Here is a 21,992-nt window from a genome sequence, read left to right on the forward strand (position 1 = left end):
AACTCAAAACACTTATTAAAAACATGCTAGTGAACTTAGTAATACACTACAGCCTAGGCATGTTAAGGAAATGCAGCTAAATAGAAATGTCCTAAACATGTTAGGACATGTGAACAGCCAACACCAAAATGTCATGGCTTTACCAGAAAAAACCTAAACCCTAAGTGTCCTTAGGGACAGTACCCACTTGATGCACACTTTTAGTCAAACAGCAGCCCTGTGCATTCTGTTAGGAAACAACTGTTTTATTTGAGAAAGAATCACCTGATAGTGCATCTGTAAAATGAGAGGCTGAATGTATTGACTTTGCACAGCCTTAATGGAGATGGAGAAATACAGTTCTATTAATGAGATGCTCTAGGTAGCTTAAGTTACTGGTAGTTACTGAATCCAAAATCTGGCTGTGGACCTGAAGAGCTTACACTCATCACACACACAGAAGTTAAGTTTATTAACAATGGATACTGCCAATTCTGGTATAATTAAAAAAAATAATAAATGCACATAAATGACACAACTCAGCCAGCTTTTCCCATCTCACTCTCCTGGACATAACCTGTTTATATTTTCATCTAATCCACAAGATTGCTTAAGATATGAAACAGTGAGAGACAACTGACTACAACAACTGCCAATGCTCTGACAATAAAAAAAAAAAAGTGTCTGATTATTTTTATAACAGATCTAATAAAAGTGTAGCATCTCAGTGCTTATACTCCAGTAGGACCAGCAGATGTCAGCATAACTCAAAGCATAACTGGATTTTGGCAATGCAACATTCATGACACCAGAACAGAAAAAAGTCTGCTGAGCACACAGCAAGACTGTACAACTTTACAGTCAAGAAGTTAACAGTATTATTGAAAAAAATGTGACCTAACAAACATGCAGATATTCCAAGTCATCAAAGAATAAGAAATTGATACAAAACACAACAAAAATGCAAAGAAAAAAAATTACTAAGACTTCATTTATAAAATCTTTTCAATAATCCTTTCTAGAGTGTAAAAGTTTAATGTTATGAGGGCAGATAATGTATCAACCAAAGATACTTTCCATTCATCTGTTTTTTTTTTGGTAACAGTCTAGATAACCTTGGTTTGGTAACAGAAACTCAAGTTCATTTTAGCTGCATATAAACCTTTAAAACCAGTAAACTGAAAAAAACAGGGAGAGGGCTGTTGAAATACTGGTTCAGCCCAATTACAGACTGATAACAGAGAAAAATTATTTAAATTTTGTTCCACAGAAATCAACAAAATAATCACAATGCCTTGACAGGTTAACTTCAGTATTTTAATATGAACTAATATTAAATTAATTCATATTAATTCATATTAATTAATATTCTTATGAATTAATAAGGATAACTTGATCTCAAATCCCAGTAACTGGGATGAGATCTGAACACCTAAATGCTTTTGACTCCTTTTTAAAGCGAACAGGATTGGATTTATCAGATGTAGCTTCAATACCCTATAGAAGATACAGTATTCACTATTAATACTAGCAAGAGAGCTTTATTAATACTGCATGTAAGTTCAATGAAAACAGATTTAAACCCATGAGATCCTGAATTTGAGAAGGAGAAATGAGGGATTCATGGAGATGGTTCATTTTATGAAACATGTATGTATGAAGGAACAGTGAGCGCTCAGGATAGCTTACATTAGAATTTAGCACCTTGTACTTGAATACAGTTGTCCAGTGAGATCTTACCTGGATGACTAAGAAGCCTTAGTACAATGCACTCAAGTGTGAAAAAACAGCAGTATGGCTATGCCTCTAATCACACTGATGCATCACGTGGATTGTGACAAATTCCAACAGCTTCCATTAAACTGCTAAATGCTGAATGTGCTGCGTGTAATCAAGGCATGGACCATACAGTCAGGATTAAATAATGCACATATACACTACCCAACATGCTTATTTCTAATGATCTCTCCCCCCTCGATCTCAATCTGCTCGTAGAGCCACTTGCGGTCACAGCGACATTCCGTGCCGCACTTGTTGGAGCCACACTTGGGGCAGGCGTAGAAACAGCCCAGGCAATCTTCATCCAGGCAGTCACACAGGTCCATCCCACTGTACAGCAGCAGGCCCTGGCTGTCATACACTTTACTCTTGGCTGGTATCACTTGCCTGTACGATGAGAAACAACTGTTACCTTCCATGTTAAAATCTGCTTGTTATTTTGATGCTAAGTTGCTAATATTTGTGGAGGGAAGTTTGCTTTCTTCAGGTATTCAATTTATCACTGTTAATTTCAAAGATATACATACCTTACTGCATTTGATAGCATTTTTCAGTCCTAATTGCATCTCCACTCTGTGCTCAAACTAAGCAGGAGAAACAGAGGGAGAAGGAAGGATGTGTAACTAGTGAGCAGCACATTTAGTGTCTGTTTCTGTCTGGTACAGTTACACTTAGATGGAGAGCAGGGGCAACACAATCATGCGATATTTCTTGCATAATTTGCTAAATAGAAAATGTCTTTTTTTTTTCAATCAGTCACATTAAAAGGTTGTAACATTACATAGTATTATCCAATTTGGATATTAACTTATTAACTTTGTTTTTCCAAAGGAAGGTAAGGTCCTAACTTATCCACTTTTGTTTACCAAGTGTAACTACTGAGTTTACAAAATGATGATAACCAATATTTTAAGTGTAGCCCATTTGATCTTACAATATTCAAATTTATCTTATTATCAGAATTTCAGCTTATGCATGTATTAATAACTACATCTATGGTCTGTGCAGTATTGTGGCTCACAAACACCTTTCTGTGTTTGCCTGAAATATGAACTCTAAGGTAACATTTTATCTTCTCTTTAATTTATTTCAGGGATGAGAGTGATCTTCAACATCCGTAAAACCAAGAACCCAACCCATCAAACATCCACATAGATAATGTTACAGGCTGACCATTAAGACTATTTTATTTTCAAATGAAAGTTAATGTAAATACAACTAACAAATTACCTGTCTGAATTAAACATTGATATTTTTGTTTGCAGCCTTCTTTTTTCCCTTTTACTGGTCTCTGGAGTGAACTCAGTCTGTCGTCCTGGGTTAGTAAACTGGAGTGACTTTAAAGCCTTAGCTGTACGCCCCTGAAGAAAAAGAAAATGTCACTTAATTATAAATACTAATCTTAATACCTAAGAAAATATCCAGTCAAGGATATTGTAATAACCCAGACGAATTCTTGACCCATGATTCTCTGATTTCCCAAGAGAAACAACTTACAGTAATTTCACGATTATAAGCCGCACCATTTTGACTAAAATTTTGGTCCGAACCCAAAGTGCGGCTTATAATCAGGTGCGGCTTATCTATGGACAAAGAACGAAAAGTTGCTGTTTTAGTTTGGAGCACAGGTGTCTGCTGAGAAAGGCAGGAGTTTCTCTTTGAAATGGAGAATGCAAACCCCCTCTCTCCAAATTATTATAATTTTGAAATCAAGGGGCTTTCAGGCAAAAATATGGGAATTAGGAATAACAGTTCTTTTCTAGGGAAATTAAAATAGAAATACAGTACTACAAAGAAACAAACTCCAAACCCTGACAAAGTCAGAGTACAACCTGACACCGTCAGGCAGGGTGTTGGTAGCAGTCCCATTAAATGGTGATTGCAGTCCCCTTGCAGTGACAGATGTGGCTCAGTTGGAGCAGTGCTCCTGCAGAAGGTGCAGTTTCCCTCCAGAGGTCCAGTGGTGATGTGGAGAAATCCGGTTTTCCTCTGGAGTCCAGTGGAGAAAGGGGCTCCCTTAGTGTCCCAAAACCTCTGTTTTTATCTTGGTAAGAAATGTTGGGCTCTTCCCCCTGGCTGGAGCAACTTTCAATGGGATGCAGTAATTTTATCAGTCCCACAGTGGGACTCAATGGGCCATTAGCAGACAATGACTGGCTGGAGGAAGGATGGGGTGTGAAAAGATAAAGAACACTGCCCTGCCTGGTTTCAATGGATGGTCCATTAGCAGAATATCTGCCATTGAGATAAGGATCACTGTCCCCACCCTCAACAGATGGTGATAGAACAGATACCTTTTATCACACTCTGTATTGTAACGTGCGGCTTATAATCAGGTGCGGCTTATGTATGGACAAAAACCAAAAAGTTGCTGAAAACCAGAAGTGCGGCTTATAATCAGTGCGGCTTATAATCGTGAAATTACTGTAAGTCTTAAAATCTTTATGCTGGAGAACTATACCTGTCTCTGATCCCAGCAACACAAATTTTGTAGTAGCAGTTTTAATCAATGCTTTCAAATAATTCTCCTATCAGCCTCCTAATGATACTGACATATAATTGAAAATTACAGCTGGGGAACACTCCTAGAATGCAACTCCTCTTTGCTCAGGGTGCATACAGACAAACTCTTGCTGTTTCAGTTGCCCACACCAGATTCCCTGTGCAGAGCCTGAACAATGCACCCAGCAAGGCACCAGCCACACTCTGAGCTCAGCACTTGGAGAACCATCCTCCCACACCTGTGCATCGCTGCCCCTGACCAAATGCCATGGCCTTCACGGCCCAGACACCACAAAAGTACACTTAATTCACCTCAATGCAGGTTCATTTCATAATGAACTGCAAGAAAAAACACCCTTTTTTCTTTCTGTTTTTAACTGAAGAGACATCTTTAGGAGCAACTTTTTCAGTGTTCAGTTTCAAGCATGGGAGTTTGCTGTTTGCAAGGCTTGAATAACAGCTTAAAATTACCAGCAGTAGTCTGGTATTTACACGAATGTATGAGTCAGTCACGCCAATAGACACAATTTCTCAAATCTTAGAGGCCATATTATTTAATTAGAGAAGATTTTTATGGTTCTCCAAAATAAAGGTTTAAATACAGTAAACTCCTGCACATCTCAAAGACTACATCCTTTCTTATTTCTGTGAGAGAAAAGTTTATCTAGTAATTTCCTTATACAGTAATTATATGAACTCTAACAGCCTGCAGAATACAGAAGGGATGGGAAAACTGATCCATATACATACATCTGGATCCAGTTTTCTTCTTTGTCGCTCCTCAGGTTCCACATCCACACTTCCATTTATAATCTGCATACATTTGGGACAAAGCTTCCAGCCAGGAACAAACTGTCTTCCGAACTTGGCACTTAGAAAAGCTGCATCATCTAAGTCAATTGCTCGCAAGTTTTTCTTTGATAGTTTTCTGTGTATGTTAAAGGGATCACAACAGGATTTTTGTAAGTCTTCAAATCTTTCAATGTAAATTTTTGCATGGTGGAAGCAGATGGTGTTGTTCTCTGACAGGGTGATTCCAGTCCTAAGCTGAAGCAGCAGGAGGTCAGATGAAGATATATCCTGTTTAGTCTTGAAGCCAGTGTGACGGGTGTAATAGGTCTTATGGCATTCGTTGGTAGCTTGAAGCTGAACTCCAACTGAACAAGGATCCATTTTACTTTATCAGAACAATTTATTTCATTTATTTTGCCTAAAATGAATTCTTTGAAGCCTTTAGGAGTTTCTGTAAAGGTCACCCTAGAGAAAGCATTAAAATCAATCAGATTCGCAGTGCAAACTTTTATCCATAAGCCTGACATACTGGATTTAAGTAATTTAAAAAACATGTAAAGAAATTATAGTCTCGTAGTCCAGATAAAACTGAAGACAGTAAATTTCTTCTGGAATTAAACCATGCATCTTCTATTCCTTTCAGAGGCTTCTCTTTGATTTTTTTTTTTTTTTGCTAAAGTATCTACTCAAAATGTTTAGTTGCATTACTTTCTCAAAAGCAATCTGGGAGCAATGTACAAGGTAGATTAATTGTTCACACATCAGCCTGCTCTAATCATTGATTTTCCTGGGGACTCCCTCTCTTGGGACAATCCCTGCTAGTCAAGACCTGAATGCCAACAGAAAGGGACTGCTGATAGCTAAACAATTCACCTATCCTGTGTCCAAGGAGTTTCTAAGCGGGCAAAAGCTGCAGAAGATAGGCTGTACAAGCTGCTGATGTCAGTCAGCACTTCCCAACCAGCAGAACTTTCCTGTATGTTTTTCCCATTTGTATCAAGCGCAGGTTAACACCCTAGATCAACCTGAGCCTTTCCAAGAACTAGTCTGGGCTATGCACGAAGATTGGTGGTTCCAGATGTGTGTAATTTTGGGGTCATGTAGCCTTTGTGTGCAGCTTTCTATTGGGCAGTTATTATACAGTTATACACTAATACCAAATTAAATTAACAAATGCCACTGCAGACTGATCTCACACCCTGGTCAAAGTTTGTTGCTAGCCCAGTGCTGGCCCTAACAGACCAAAGCCTGAGCCCATCTTGCACTATTTCCACCATAATATAAAAAACAAACTTCTACCAAAAGAAAGGAATCACATGCTCTCAAATCCTGTAAGAATCCTAATTACAAAGAGTGTAGTTTAATTGGTATGTTTATGTCACCTACACCCTATTCTGCAAAGACAAAAACCCAATAAAACGGAAAAGCAGTGTACTAGTTGTGTATGGGATAGAGTTAAATTCTTCACAGTAGCTGCTGTTTTTTATTTGTGACAAAGAAAATGACCAGCGTTGATAACATGCTGATGTTTTGGCAGGGCTTACACAGCAGCACAGCCTTTTCTGCCTCTCACCCTGCCAGAGTGGGGCTGGGGGTACACAAGAAGCTGGGAAGGGAAGGAGCCAGGACAGGTGACCCCAAGGGACCCAAAGGATATTCCAGAGCATACGGCCTCGTGCTCAGCAGCAAAGTGGAGGCTGGTGGGGAGGGCTTGCTGGGAAGGCTAACCCTTGGTCAGATGGTGCTGAGCAATTGTTTCCACTTGCACTGCTTGGTTTTTTATTGGCTTTTACTTTCTGCTCTCTTTTGTTTGTTTTTTTCCCCCTTACAATATTTTAAAAACATCTTTTCATTATTAAGCTGTTTTTATCTCAACCACCAACCTTTATAGCTCTGATGCTCCCCCCAGTGAGGGGAGGTGAGTGAATGGTTGTGTGGTGCTTACTTGCCAGCTGGGGTTAAACCACAACACACATTTATCTGTTCTAACCACTGAGCAGGGTAATATGGCCTTTTAATCAATAAAAGTAACTACCAGCTGTCTGGTGCTACTGGATTCTACTTTCAATAAAATCAAATCAAATAGCATGATACACAATCTAATGACATAAAAAAAAGTGTAAGTTTAGCCGATATATAGAAATATAAACACAGCAGTGCAAGAGCTTAAAAGAGAATAGTAAGTCAATAGGATTTTTAGAATTAATCTGAAAAGCCACTGGTTGGAGAATTCTTGCAGCAGAAATGCTCTTGACTGCAATACTTCAGTTTTTTTTGAAGCAGATGTTTATATCTGCTTATATGAAGCAATTACAGATTTCCATACATTAAACGGTATGCACAGAAATTGAAAGATCTTGCATAAGACATGTTATTTTTCTAGTAATTTAACTGATGCAAATATTAATCATCTGAGAGGTTCTATGTGGGTCAGCTAACTTGTCTGAAAACGTAATTTTTTATCTGATTTGAGATAGTTGGTTATAGCTGAATGACCACTTTTAAATAAGTTTTCTCAGCCTATTGTTAGGAATGCTGTAACTGTCACATTTCAATTAAAGTAAGAAAAACAGAGGCACAAAAATCCTGAATGTAGAGGCACTACACAAAAAGCTTTAAACCTCACATTGCAGAAAATAATGTGTGTGTTTCATTCTGAAAACAATGCAAACTCAGTTCTGGTTTTTTGCAAGTGATCTGAAAACACAAGGACTTAAGTATTCTTATACTTAACACTGACTTCTCAGGTCAAAACCTAAATCCTGTATTTTTAGGGGTGGACCTAGTGTACTTCTAAGTTGCTAGGCCATCTGTACTCCACTCAGATTTCTGTAGGCTGAGTTAACTCCTGAAGTTTTGAGGTTTTCAGATCTACACTGAATAATACACACAAGAAGGGCAGATATCAATGAAATTTAAAAATTCTTGCTTCCAGTGACTGCTGAGCACCAATTGTAGGAAGTTTTACCACAAAAAAGTTCCAGTGCCTTTGCCTATTTACACACTTTTACTGCAGTACTAACTTTGAATGATTTGAAAATCTCTTTTAAAAAACCACCTATCAAACTTCACCATCTTAGTGAACCAGCTCTAATTACAATTAATCCTTTTTTATTAGCTGCACAAAGTTTGTCTTTCAAGCCAAGGTAACTGGAACTATTAATGATCAAAGTTCACTCCAGCCGAGTTAACATTTTAACAGCAATTTAGGCAACACAAAATAAGTTTACTCAAAGAAGTCTGTTACAGGCTCTGCATCAAATCTGCTTCAAGTGCTCACAAGCATTTTTGACTGATTCCTGCTGTGGAAAGGGAGGTTTGTGTGTGTGGCTGAAACACATGAGGTCAATATGTAAGTGATGGTCTGAATTTTCAAGATTTGCACATGGATTGTAAGTTAGGACTCTTGGAACATGTTCTTATTGAGAAACCCAGTCTGTCTTCTAAGGAAAAAAAATCCAACCAGATAATTATTACAATGCTCTCCGAGTCAGGTCTGTTTCATCGCTGACTGTGCCATGTGATATTCCCTATATTAAACTGAAGAAGAGCACATCGGTCTGTCACCTCGGCTTGCTCAAGTAACAACGTAGGGAGATCATCCACTTAATTCGCAGGAATGCTGGGTGGAAGCTTCAGCGCGTTTTTCCTCTTCTCCCCTCAGGAGGAGCACACGGCTGCTTTTCCTGTGAACTCTCCTTGGCGGAAAGAGGAAAGCGCTTGAAACCCCAAATCCCAAGGTCTGTACGTGCACCTGTCCAATGGTCAGCCAGTGCTCACCGTGCCAAAGGGCATAGCCCGGAGGAAAGGCTCCATGAGGGGCAGCACAGCGGGGCCCAGAGCGCAGCACTGGGAAGGAACAACGGGCAGCGCTGGCCTAAAACTGTCCCGGGGAAAGAACGGCCCGGACCTTCCACAGCCGGGCACGAGCGCCGGTACCTCCCCGCGGGCCGTGTCCCACCGTGCCGGTACCTGTCTCGCCGTGTGGGCCGCGTCCCGCCGTGCCTGTCCCGGAGCTGGTCCCGGTCCGTGGGCCCCGGCCCCTCAGCACAGAGCGGAGGAGCGGGGCGGCACTTCCGGCCGGCGGGCTATGACAGCGACACCTGGCGGCACGGGGGGGCGGCCCCGGGCCGTGCGGCCCGGCGCTTCCCGGTGTTTCCCGGCGCTTCCCGGTGTTTCCCGGCGCTTCCCGGTGTTTCCTGGCGCTTCCCGGTGTTTCCTGGCGCTTCCCGGCACGAGCGGCGGAGCTGGGGCCGGTGCTGAGCGAACGCCCCCGCGGAGGCCGGCGAGCAGAGGGCTGCGGCCTGCCGCAGGCTCCCCGGACTGCAGTGCGGCTGAGGGAAGCCGGCACTGACAGGGGCCGGGATCGGGGTCGGGGCTGGGACCGCACCGGCGGCTCGGGAGTGCCCCGTGCTGTCCCGGGAGTGCCCCGTGCTGTTCCAGGAGTGCCCTCTGCTATCCCGGCAGTCACCTGTGTTTTCCCCAGGTCCCTCAGACACTTTCGTATCTCACCCCGGCCCCAAAATCAGTGCTTACCAAATTTATTTATTTATTTATTTATTTATTTATTTATTTATTAAATAAAGCCAAGCCCTCTCATATCAATTGAATCAATTGCTTCATTTAGGGGAAAAACCCTACACGGCCTTTGGTCACCAGAATGTCTCTCAAAAGTCTGTTACTCTTTTTTTTTTGGTTGGTTTGGTTTGGGTTTTTTAGTTGGTTGGCATTTTAAGATAAATTCTACTGTGTTCAAGAGGTGATGTGGTAGTTTAGGTGTTGTGCTGGGATGATCTTGAAGGTCTCTTCCAGCCTTGATGCTTCCATGAACATCTTCAGGACAATAATGGATTTATCGGGGAGGAGCTATGAAATTTTGACCAGCCTTCATTTGGTCCATGTCTAGGTAGTGACAGCATGCTCTAATTAATTATTATCTAATTATTTTTGGAGTTTTTAGAACAAAGTTGGTAATAAACAGAACACAGTTGCCCTTATAAGTACCTTAAATTTCTAATACCAATCCTAGTTTTGAATTATAATGGTGTCAGTGATATCTAAAAGAAAGCCTTAAATTACCTCTCAATGCCCACACAAAGGTTTTGTTGGTTTAACTAAACAATTGCTATCTGGCTTTCCAACAGATCTCCAGTGGATGTTAATAGTAAGAAAGCTGAATCTTAGGGCAAATACAGAAAGGCATGGCAAGAACCCAAAAAAAGGATTTTAGTGTGTTGTAGAATCTGGTGTAAGTAAAAGAACAGTGAGTTCCTTGGGGTTTCAAACAGCTGTGCTGACACCTAGTTCTAAGCAAATCATTTGGGACTGAGATGAGGCAGCAATTTGGGTAAAAGAAGCTCAGCTTGATTAGTCATAAATATTTGGGTATAGAGGTAGATGCTCTCTTGAGATCTAGCTGTAGTTTTTTATGACTTTGGTGTATTTTTGCTATGTTTTTATGTATTAGAAATACTGAAGTACTGAAGCCAGCTAGGCACATGGAGTAGAAACATCCCAAAAGACCCAAAGCAAAGTTGTCGGTTTGTTTGTTTTTTAAGTCTGTTATTAGCAGTAGCCTTTGTCAGTACTAGAAAAGAGATTAGGAAGAGGGTATTTTCATATAGAAATATATCACTGAGATTGCCTTTAGAATGCAAGGCTATAAATCAGGATATCTTTTCACCTGACATTTTGAACAATGTTGAAGAATTGGTGGGATTATGGTCTGAAAATAATTAAAAGCCTGTGGAGGAATTATTATATCCTTGCTTCAGGACATACATAGGGTTCTAAAGCATGGGAATGTAAAGCTTTAATATGTGGGAGTAATAGCATGTAGGTTGTGCCATTTGCTGTTTCTCCATCTGACCATTAAAGAAAAGCATTTCAAATTCCATATATATAGCTTAAGTCATGCAGTGGCTCAGTGATGACAGAGAGGCTGTGAAGTGCTATCATTCAAGAAAGCTTCAGTGAGGCTGCTTCTGCTGACTTGTGTGGTTTAGGATGAAAAATGTGGAGTTAATGAAGGGGAATAATTCATGAGAGGAGATATTTGAGTTACAGGTTGTGACACCAATTTGTATTACATAAATATAGGAAGAGCAGTGAGGTGCATTCACTCTTTCAGTGTTAGTGTCAATTTATGAGGCTGACTGTATAGGGCTGGTTTCAGGTTTTCTGGGAATTAACTTGTAACAAAGCTGCCAGCCATGGATTTGGACTGGTTTAGGTTGATTACATTAGCTTTCCTCTGTGTAAATGGAATGGAGCCTTAATGAGGGAGAGCTTTGAGATTTAGAGTAAAAGGATTCCAGATATGAAGGATGAAGGGTAACAGGAACAGGAGCTAGACTAGATGTGGTAGAAATGTCCTCATGTGTTCTGGAATTTAAATTTGTTTCTCTGCCAATGCAGGTTGACTCCATGTACCATTTTCACTCATAAGGGCATCTGAAAACTGTCAAAGCTCATGCTGCAAAGGAGTATGTATGTCAAGGTAATTTTCAATTGATTTTATGTTGAAGAGTAGCAGAAGTTCTACTCTCTCCAGTCAGTGATTCATGTGTGTCTCAGTTCCCTCACGTGTAAAAACTGAATAAAGCAGTATTGACATACATCATCACTTAAAAATTGCTGTGTTTTTCCTTTGCCCTGATTTCCGGAGCTTAAAGCAGTGACAGATTTATTGCTGACCTGCAAAAAACATTGTGATAGACTCAGAAGAAAGATATTTGTAACTGTATTCAATGTAGTATAAATTCCACATAGCTCGCCTCAAATTTCAAAGGTAATCAAGCAAAAATTTTTCATAACTTTGCCTGTCATTTGAACAGCATTGTTCAGTATTGTTTTAAGATCTTACACTGTATCCAAAAAACCTCTCAGAGATTCTGTTCACCTGTATAATATCCAGTTAGTTTGGTCTAGAAATCAGCAACATACTGATAAGTGCCAGAGATTTTATTTCTTCTTCAGTCTAAGCAAGTTTGAGGATGCTGTTGAATTGGTTTTTATTAAAGTGAAACAGGCTAAGATATTCTACTAGTACAGAATCACTATCTCATGAAGTAGATTTTTTTAACTTCAGTGTCAAATAGAAATAAAATATCCATAGTATTATATTTCACATTTTTGATAAAAAATGAATCTAATTTGGCATATTTGATAAAGAAAACTGAATCTATGTGAATCCTATTGCTTTTCTTCAAGGCAAACATCTCTGTAGCTCCTACAAAATGTGATAAACCACAAAGTAGGCATAGATTTGTCTGCTTTGCGTTTCTCTTACAATTTTCTTATAAAATGTTGTCATCTACTCTTTCAAAATTATGAAACCAGGGATATAGACAGCAATTGTTGCAGGGAAAAAGGCAGAAAAAAGCTGATAATTTTTTGACAGGGAGCATTTAGACATAAATGGAAAAAGGAAAATAGGTATCCTACATGAGCTTTTCCTTGTAGAAAATGTGAAACCATGTGCTGCATTTTATCTAAAAGTCACAGAACTTTTTATTTCATACCAAGTCTTTAAGTCATCGGAAGTCTGGGTAGCAGCATAAAACTAATTTTAAAAAATCTTAAAAATTACCTTGGCATATTTTGCAGCATGCTATAAGGTTTTTTTTGTTTGTTTGGTTGGTTGGTTGGTTTTTTGTTAGATATTGATATAATAGCATGCATATACTGGCTTAAATTGCTCTCTGGCCTGTTAGTTCTGTTTTTTTATTTTAATTTGGCAATGTTATAAAGACTTCTGATTATTTTAAAAATTTGCATTTAAATTTTGGCGCACAACTGTTGAATATTTGGATTCATATCATGCTTCAGTTTTTGAGGTGTCTAGAAATAATAGAAATTCTTTTAGGCTGAAAAAAGTCCCCTTCAACACTCTGATTGTTGCTCTTCTTTACTGGCATCTAAACTTGGGATGCCTCTTTGGGAATCTTCTGCCCTTTCCAGGCTGATTTCATGAGAGTCCTTATAAATTTATTGCCCTGAACATTCTGTCTCTCTGCTCAGTGAGATCTTTGTGTTGAGAAGGATTTTGGCTGCTTCTTCCAGTCTACTCCTCTTGTCTGAGTAACTTCACAGATGATGTAGCATCACTCTGTTGCTATTCTGTGTTCTTTGCTTTGGGATTGAAGAGAATGTGCTAAGAAACTTGGATGTCAGCTGTCCTTTGGAGTTGGTGCAGTGACTCTCTGCCAGTTTGGATCTCATTTGGGATACAAACCCAATGCTTGGGAGTTTCCTTTACTCATCTCCAAAGAAATTGAATTTATTTCTGATTCAAAAAGCAGGGACATTTGTAAAAGCAATCTCATTCAGTCTCTTTGTAGTCACTTCCAGAGCAGCTAATCCTTGCACAGACCTAAGACTGTCAATGCTTACTCACTGGTAACAGGTTAGGGTGTTCATGGAATTTAGGATTTGTCCTTTCCTAAGAAAAATGTCCTCTCCATACTTGGCTTGATGGAAAACGAAGGTTGTTAATCTGAGAGTTGGTGAAGAATCAAATAGGGAAAACTACTTTTTTTGAATTGGTGCATGCTGAATCATTTGTCTGGGTGTTACTTCTCCCCAGTGCACCCTGATGTCCCAGGAAGCAAAGACCATGGATCATGAATAAATGTTGTGAGTGGGTTTTATGTCAGAGTGTAAGTGTGGGTTTATGGATCATACATCATTCCAGAAAGCCTTCCACCATTTTGGCCTATGAAATAGTAGGGCTTGATTAATGGTTACTCTGCATTTCATTTATGCTGTTTACCACAGAAAGCAAGCTCTAAGGCTGCCTTAATTGAACACCAAAGCTGAGGAGAAGAAACAAACAGGTTGGCATTTAGGTCAAGAATTGTTGGTTCCATAGCTGCCAGCAGCCAGTGAAAGCACTCTAGTTAAAGCCCCAATTTTGGGAAACCTATTCAGCAAAATAGCTAGCACTGATTATTATCCATTTTCTGGCAACTCTTGTGTATGGTATTGTCTGTAAAGGGACAAATTTTCATGAGATATTTTTAATCATGGAAAATTTTTACTCTGTTGACATGGGCTGTACTGGCATAACAGTGCTACTATGGGTAACTGATGCATACTATATTTAAAAAGGATATTTTCCATGGCAAATCACATTTATCTTAACAATCACCAGTTTGTTATCTCATTGAGAAAATCCTAAGCAATATTACTTAGAGAAGTTGAATGGCTTGCTGAAATCCCAAAACAGAGCAGTAGCAAAGCAAGAATAGCACCTCACAAGTGTCAGAGTAGACTCATGGCTTGAGGTCTCCTGTGCAAGGTTTTGTTGTTGCAGTTGTGCTGGTGTAATTCAAATGGGACACATGTTTTAGGATAGCTTGTGGTTTAGCAAAGCCCTACTGCAAGAGGATCTTTGCTTGCCAAGTTTTCTATTCCTAACACTTCGGTTCTACCTCTCTTCCCCAGTTCCACTCATGGAACAGCAAGTCCTGAAATGTTTGTGACAGGGAATGTCAGAAATTTGACTCTTACATTTGACTACAAAGTGAGTTGCACATATTCTTGTAAACATAATGTCTTGGTATTAAAATTCTCACTGCAGCTGGTTGTATACACAAATCAATAAAGAAATGTTTCTGTGAGCTTAGGGTTTTATTCAGTCCTCTCCTGATGCAGGAGTTGGACTCTGCAAGAAATTCAGTAACTATTCTTCCCTTCTGCAGTGCTCTGCTCAAAATTTTCTGTCAACTGTAGCTAGGGAATTACCATGGTTCCTTGAAATCCTTTTAGAAATAAGACAGTTATCCCATGAAATCTTTACTGAAATCAAGTTTATTTATGTATTTTCTATTTTTACATTTGAGAGTGATTTTTTTTTCTTAAGGCATGAGAGACAGTTACATTGTCCATCAGTTTTATGGCCTTCTGACAAATGACTGGCCTAAAACCACCCTGTTTGTCCTGATTTCATGCCTCATTATGCATTTGGAGAGAAAAATGTCCATTTGTCTGCAATTGGTAGGCCTGTTAGCCGATACCAGCAATTACTATGAATAGTCCCAGTCTAAACATAGCAGTTTTTAACTTGCAGAAACAAATGTAAACCCATTACATATTGCATTAGGCTGTGCTTTTTGAAGGTGTTCAAACAATCAGATTTTGAATGCTTTATCCTCTGTCATTGCTGTTTTCAAAGATAAGCAGGGAAAAACTCTGACAAATGATAAAAGTCCAGTGTTTCCCATCCCCCCATAAAAACCATAGTAAAAGTGTTCAACTAAGCCCACTTTGTGGATGTACTTTGGAGTATCAAAACCAAGCCAAGGCTAGTGCTTATTACGCTTCAGCTAGGCAATGATGAGTCAGTTTACAATTTATCTAGTGTCAAATCGTATATTAGAAGTTACAGCAACAGGTTTTTTTATGGATTTTATTTAATCCAAGTAGCATAAGGGGGCACCTCAGCTTCCAGAGAAAATTAATAATAAAATTTAAATTAATAACATTAATAAAATAATAATTTATAATTAATAATGGAAGTCAATGCTAGCAAAAAGAAAGAAAGTGAAACTAATCCTAAAGGTGACCTGGAAGAAGTTTATTAGTTTTGACAGTAATTGTAAGCTTTGGTTTTTCAAATTAAAAATTTTCGTCTTATGCCTTTATTGAAAGCTAAGGAACAGGAAAGGTGATACCATGCAACATGCAATTCAAATTTCTTTGTGGAGGCGGTGACATTGTATACTTCCTTGAGGCTTCTTGTTTCTCTGGGTTTTAGTGTCATTCCAGTACCAACATGACACTGGGAGTGGGGAATGTCCTGTATGTCCTCTAAGTTTGTCCCCAGTGTCCACAAAGTGTTGAGGGAAGGCTTCATGTGTGTATCCAATGCCAGGTTCTCAGGATCAGCTAGAGCCTGGTCCAGGCCTGCAGTGCAGGTTGAGCAGTGAATTGCTTTGAGATTCCAGGGTCTTTTTTATACTCTATCTGAACACCTTCTCAAATATTTTCAAAAAGCTTGTTGAGGCAGCTCATACTGTAGGCTGGGTTTACTCATTCATACCATAATATTCTTCTCTTTCCACTGCCAACTTCAAATGTTCTTTTTAAGTTTTTCCCTGGGCAAGTTGCGTACCAACTTCACAATAATGACGTGCTATCATTTTATCTGTAATGGTCTGTTTCTGAGGCAGTTGCAACATGTTAGTCTGCTTTGATTCTGACAAAATTATGCATTTCCCCAACAATATTTCTGATAAAAGCATTCCTTGTCCTCTAAGAAATCTTTGTTGCTATCATGTGTCAAAGGTTTTGTTTCTTGTGTCAGTAATGTGAATTTACTATCATCTATAACCACTCTTACTGTGGAAACACAAATTATTCACCACTTAAAAAAATTTTTGTTTGGAAAGTTCATGGTTTTACTGAACATTATAGTTAGCAAACTGTTAGGACTTTTTGCTTCTGTCTTACTTTGGATCAACTCAGTGTAATTCTCAGATAATTGAATGGCTTTGTACATTCTTATCAGTACCAATTTTTCATTGTCAGGGCTCTGTGTTGATTTTCTGTTTATGTAGGACAATCAGTGTTGCTGTGTGACTGAGAATAGAATATACTTTAATTTCTTTTAGTGAGTAGCAAGATATTTAGCCTCTTTTTTCATGATTGAGACTTTTTAAGAATTTATTGAGATGTTTTTGTAGTTGCTGAGCCGTCCAGCCTCCTCCAAATCTGGTTATGTTAGGAGATATCACATGCTTCTGCATAGCTGATAAAAATGTGCTCAGTGATGACTGAAATCCTAGAGAAATCACAGTTTCACGATGTTGTGGGGTTAATCTTGATGCTGAAATCTTCTTCCATTCTGAAGTGCAAAGAACAGTTCTGTTATTGAGAGTGATGCCATTTTATCAAGACTCCAGATTCTCATTCTTTAGCAGGAACAATAAGATTCCCATTATCTGCTTGTCCAGCTGATGTCTAGTCATCTGGACATCATTTCAGATTTCCAGTTGTAAGACAATTGCTAACTGCTTTGAACACATCTCCTTGTACTTTTTCAGTTTTTATTTTCAAAAGAGAAACTGTCTTTTTCTCTTACAATTTTAGTATTTCAATTTTGGTTTTAAAATATTCTTAACTGTGTAGTGACACTTATCTTTCAGATATTTGAAATTCATATAATCCTTCCAGAACATGTTTTGTGTTGTTTTTATGGCTTTATTGCCCTCCAGCTGCAGGAGACAAAAGTTTGGGCCATTTTAAATGTTGAATTCATGTTATTTTAAATACATAAATGTACCACTACAACAGTTCCTTAATTATTGACTTTAATAGACTGTGACCAAAATGTTGTTTTTCCTTTTGTGTAATTTCCTGTTCTTTTCTGTAATCTCAGTGTTCATGGTGGTTTTTATTGCTTTTTTCCCATTTATTTTGAAGCCTATGCATATTATGTTCATCCAGCCTCTTTGCAGTACAACGCTATAATGAGTGGAAGAATTTTAAAAGTCTCCATGACTCTTATTCTTGATGATAAACATTCATTCACTAACTATCTATGGATTTTGGAATATTAGGAAGTCCTTGGAGAAGTCCTTAGTGCCTCAAAATTCAATAGCTTTGTATAAGTGTCCTATTGTCCTATTTTGTCAACCATCAGCCACATTTATGGTCTACAACTGGCATGTGTCAAGTGCTGCATAAAAAAATTAGAGGAAACCAAAGAATTGAATTCTTCTGTTGTTGCAAGCAAATGGGTATTAGGAAACCTGTCCAGAAAAGGGTTCAGCAAATAGATTCTGAGTGACATAGACTGAGAAAATTTCTCCTTCAAAGGGCTACTTCATATTGTTAATATTTTATAGCCTCTTAGAAATTCTCAGCTGGAATCATAACAATTTTGTTATGTATTGATCTGAAAGGAGAGATGATTTAAATCAGGATTTTTACCTGGATCTTCTCAAAGTATAGAGAACTTGAAAGATCCTGTTGTACAGGCTCATCCTAAGATTAGTGGTTTCTCAAGTAAGGGACATGCAAAAGAACTTTCAGAATTTTCAGTTTCAGGAGAAATGTTCTCATAAATTAATGTTTTGTGTATTTATCAGGTTTCTCAGATGGTAATTGCTTTTTCTTTCACTCTCTGGAGTGGTACAACAGTGAAGTACACAGAAGCATCTGCTTTGTTCTGGGTTTGTTCCCATGAGGTAACTTGCACTCTGCACACTGGTACATTCTTCTGCTGAAGGAGGGGGAAGCTAATTTTGTGAAGTGAAATATGGTCCCTGTGTACAGTGCTTGGATCAGGGTGAGTGCTCTGGAGTTAGGTCAGACTTGTATTCAATGGTTTGTGTTCAGTCTGGTTTTGTACCTTAGCACTGGTAGTTTTTTTATTTGTTGCTTGTTTTGTAACAATGGAAAGTGCCAGAAAATAATGGCAAACATATAAAAACTTAGAATAAAGATTTTGTGTTTGAGAATGGATTATTTATGTTGCCAAGTAGGGTGGGTATAAATTGTTTTGACTTGTCTTTACTCTCCAGATAGTACCATGACTAACAGAAAAGAGGCAATGTGCTCTGTTACAGTCATTTGCATGGAAAACCTGTATAACTACCCAATCCTTTTCAGACTCTTGTCTCCCCAAGCACCAGATGATGTCTGAATTCTCATTTTTGAAGGAGTAGCACAAGCAGGCTGATGCCAGTACAGTGCAGCCCTGTGGGAAAAGTTTTTGAGCTTTGCAAAATGTTTAGCTCGGAGAAGATAAAGCAGATGTTAGTGCAGAAAAAATTTATGCCAGAACATAGTAGAATGAGCAGAAGGGGAAAAGGTACCAGAGGAAAACAAAATGAGAGACTAGGCTGGACTGGGAATAGAATACATGGAGGACCACTGAGGACTGACTGAGAACATAACTTAGAGATGAGCTGTGAATGCAAGTTAGTAAGACTCAAGGACTGGTAAAGAAAGGACTGAAGAAAGATTAAAAGAACAAAAAAGGCAGAAGGAAAATAAATTGAAGTAATGGAGGAATCCAAAACTCTGAAGTTACTGCAATTTCCCCCCCTCCAGTTAATTTCACTTGATAAAATTATAATGTATTAGAAATCTGGCTTTGATCCTTCTGGCAGTCTAGGTACACTTGTTTCTCAAAATAGGGAAAATAGCAGGAAGCTAATGTGTTTTAACTTAAGGAACCAAGTATGAGAAAATCCTGTACAAAGGTTGCTTTCTCTTTAGTTTACAATGTAGGAATTATTTACCAAGAATACAGAATATTCTCCTGGTCAGTAACTTTTTTTTTTCCCCTTGTTTTTGGTCAATTTTATGAACACTGAGAGCTCAGAATATGGATGCATAAGAGTTAAAATATTATACAAGACAGGGGTAGTATCAAACTCTGTAAATACTCATGTTATTTTTGTTTAAACAACTACTTTGAGGAAAAAAAATGTGGCAAGTGAAAAACAGTTTGGAGATAACTTGCTTGTAGAGACTGTTAAGAATAAGTTTACCAGCTTTTGTTTGCCTCACATACTGAAGCAGAAAAGTTTAAAATGATATGTAATAGTAATGCATGCCCAGAGCTGGAGTGGGGGGAATAAATTGCACTGTCATTGTACTAGTTAACACAGAGACTGAGGCTTTTCACAGAACTTAATGGAATTTGCAAATAAAATTACGAAATACCTTATTCATATTAAAATATTCCACAATCATAAGCTAAGAAATTGTATTTCAAGAATCTATCCACTCTTTTCCCAAAAGATAAAATTTTGGTTATGAAGAAATTAGGATGTGAAGACTCAAGAATAAGGTATGTGCTGCTAAAATGTGGTAATTCAAAGAGAGGAGAAATTTCTGACTGAAATTAGTTCATTGTACTATCTGCCTCAATCTCAAATGGTTTCAAAATATGCACATCATGCTTTTAGGTAAGGCTCATTTCAAAGATGTATTTACCCTTGAGTGGAAAGCAGTGGCTCTGTTGCAGTGAAAAGCAGTTGACAGCAGTTGTATAGGAGAGTAATTTCTGTGGGAATCCTCGATTGCAGGTGTATTTATTAACACTGAATTATGATTCAGTATGCTGGGCTTTTCTTTATCCCCTACTCTTCTGGTCTTCAAGAATGTCACTAAAGTTCACAAAGGGAAAGGGCCAAGAACACAAGAGAAGTCAGCTCAAATGCTCCTGAGGTGCACTATAAAAGACCATTCCAGGGATGAAAGTGATGGAAGCACTGACTTGATCTTGTGTTTGTAGGCTGACTTCATCCTTAAAGGAAAAAATCAGGTGTGTCAGCAATCACATTATGATGTTCCATCAGTGTAAGGCATTGCTTTGTGGTCTCCCAGAGCAGAATGCTTAGTTTTGACTAGGAGTTGACAAATCATCACCATTTCCTCTTTGCTGCACATGTTTGACACATCTTCTGCCATTCTGCTCTCATCAGTGGTACTCTAAAATTTCCATGCCGTGTCACATTGCAAAACCAAATCATGAGTGCTTAAAAAGTAGCTTCTGATTTGAAGCTGAATGTTTAATTTTAAATGAGGTGATGATAGATTTTAAACTGAGCATGTTTAAAATTTAAAAAAAGTATTTGGTGTCATCAGACAATTCTGTCATTGCACTTTAGATATACAGATAAATTAATAGGGACTATCACAGTGTTTTTGTAATAAAAAGATAAAGAGAAATCATGGAATTGAATGGGGGCATAAAAAGGAGGGAGCAGTTTAAAATGTGTCCACCTGGTAGGGAGTATGCTGCTGCTGTATTTAGACTTAGTTTGTACTTTTCACAAACGTTTACTTCTTCCCTACCAATTTCCCGTTAATATCATTCTCTTTTTAATCCAGCAAATATCTTCTGAACAGCAAGTTCCTATTGTATCTTGCAGTTCATGGAAACTCTGCAATCTATGTGTTAAGATTCCCTTATCTCTGTTCTGTTCAGAAAGTCGTTACAGCTCTTGCTTTTTCACACTATTGTCTCCTATGTTGTTTTTTTACCATCAGTACTCTTTTAACACTCAGAAAGAGACACACTCTAGGAGATCAGCTATTCTGTTAGAATCAGCATTTCAACTGCTACAATGATCTTGAAATTAGATCAGCCTGCAGTGAAGGTACTGGGATCTTGTGTAACAGGTTAGCAGTATAAATACACCAGTGAATGCTCCTGTTACACAGATTTTCCTAAAACATTGCTTGTACAAGCCTATCTGCTGCAGAGAGAGGCATCAAACCAAAAGCATTCCCATTAGAGTAGCAGGTGGAGTGCTGTTAATTATCTGAGTTTCTTTTTACAAAAGAAAGTCTTCCTCAGTTAAGTCTTGGCCCAGAGCCTGTTGAAATCAGCAGGTGGCTCTGAGTTGTACCGGGCCTGCAGTGTTCCAGTGGAACTAACAGTGAGGCAGAAACTGGCATGGCTATTTGCTTTAACAGGATCTCCCATCACTTCATCTCCAGGAAAGAGGTAGAATACATTAGTTAGTTCTTGTAGTGCTCTTTTTAATTGGGAGATGAGAGACATTTCTGGGACCGGTACTTTTATGTTTATTCCATGACTGTGTACCACTGAACAGGACAATGACTAAACAAGTGGCAGCTTTGATACAAATCTATTTTAACAGGAAGTAGTGTCCATAGACTTAGAGACCTGGAATAGTTCTAGCTGCCTAGATTATCTTGCTCAGCCTCTGAGATGTTGCAGTTAATTGATCTTTCTCCTGCTGTACAGTTTTGTCTTATCTTCTGCCTGAATCCTTCAATTCTGCTTTCCTGCCAGACCCTCTGAGAAGATACTGTCCTAATCCTGGTGTTGTGCTACCTTATCTGAAATAGGCCCCTGGAATTTCATAATGCCATGTTTTTACTGCAGAGGTAGTTTGCATCAGCTGCACTGGCAATAATTGATGAGAAATTTATATGGCTCTCATGAGAGC

General features: G+C 38.6%; 1 protein-coding gene across 2 annotated transcripts; it reads right to left on the reverse strand.

The window, feature by feature from the left end:
- Positions 1 to 224: 224 nt before the first annotated feature.
- Positions 225 to 9,130, reverse strand: LOC116998124 (ADP ribosylation factor like GTPase 14 effector protein). Of its 2 annotated transcripts, none has more exons than XM_033063538.1 (4): positions 9,025 to 9,130; positions 5,011 to 5,517; positions 2,989 to 3,119; positions 225 to 2,145 (listed from the first exon to the last, which is right to left on the reverse strand). In XM_033063538.1, exons 2-4 carry the CDS (start codon positions 5,431 to 5,433, stop codon positions 1,917 to 1,919), a joined length of 783 nt encoding a protein of 260 aa, XP_032919429.1. In that variant the 5' UTR covers positions 5,434 to 5,517; positions 9,025 to 9,130; the 3' UTR covers positions 225 to 1,916. The 2 variants fall into 2 exon arrangements, with proteins under 2 accessions (XP_032919429.1, XP_032919430.1); XM_033063539.1 differs by having other exon boundaries at positions 8,833 to 9,128.
- Positions 9,131 to 21,992: the final 12,862 nt, after the last annotated feature.

Source organism: Catharus ustulatus, chromosome 6 (genome assembly GCF_009819885.2).
Source record: "Catharus ustulatus isolate bCatUst1 chromosome 6, bCatUst1.pri.v2, whole genome shotgun sequence".
In the NCBI taxonomy this organism is placed as follows: domain Eukaryota; kingdom Metazoa; phylum Chordata; class Aves; order Passeriformes; family Turdidae; genus Catharus; species Catharus ustulatus.

Bases quoted from the DNA above. Each gene is read 5' to 3' on its own strand.
- LOC116998124 (XM_033063538.1), bottom strand. From the start codon at position 5,433: ATGGATCCTTGTTCAGTTGGAGTTCAGCTTCAAGCTACCAACGAATGC. The intron at 3,120-5,010 runs GTATGTATATGG...CTTTTTCTTCAG, and splicing joins GAAGAAAACTGGATCCAGAT to GGGCGTACAGCTAAGGCTTT. The intron at 2,146-2,988 runs GTAATTTGTTAG...CTCATCGTACAG, and splicing joins TCAATGTTTAATTCAGACAG to GCAAGTGATACCAGCCAAGA.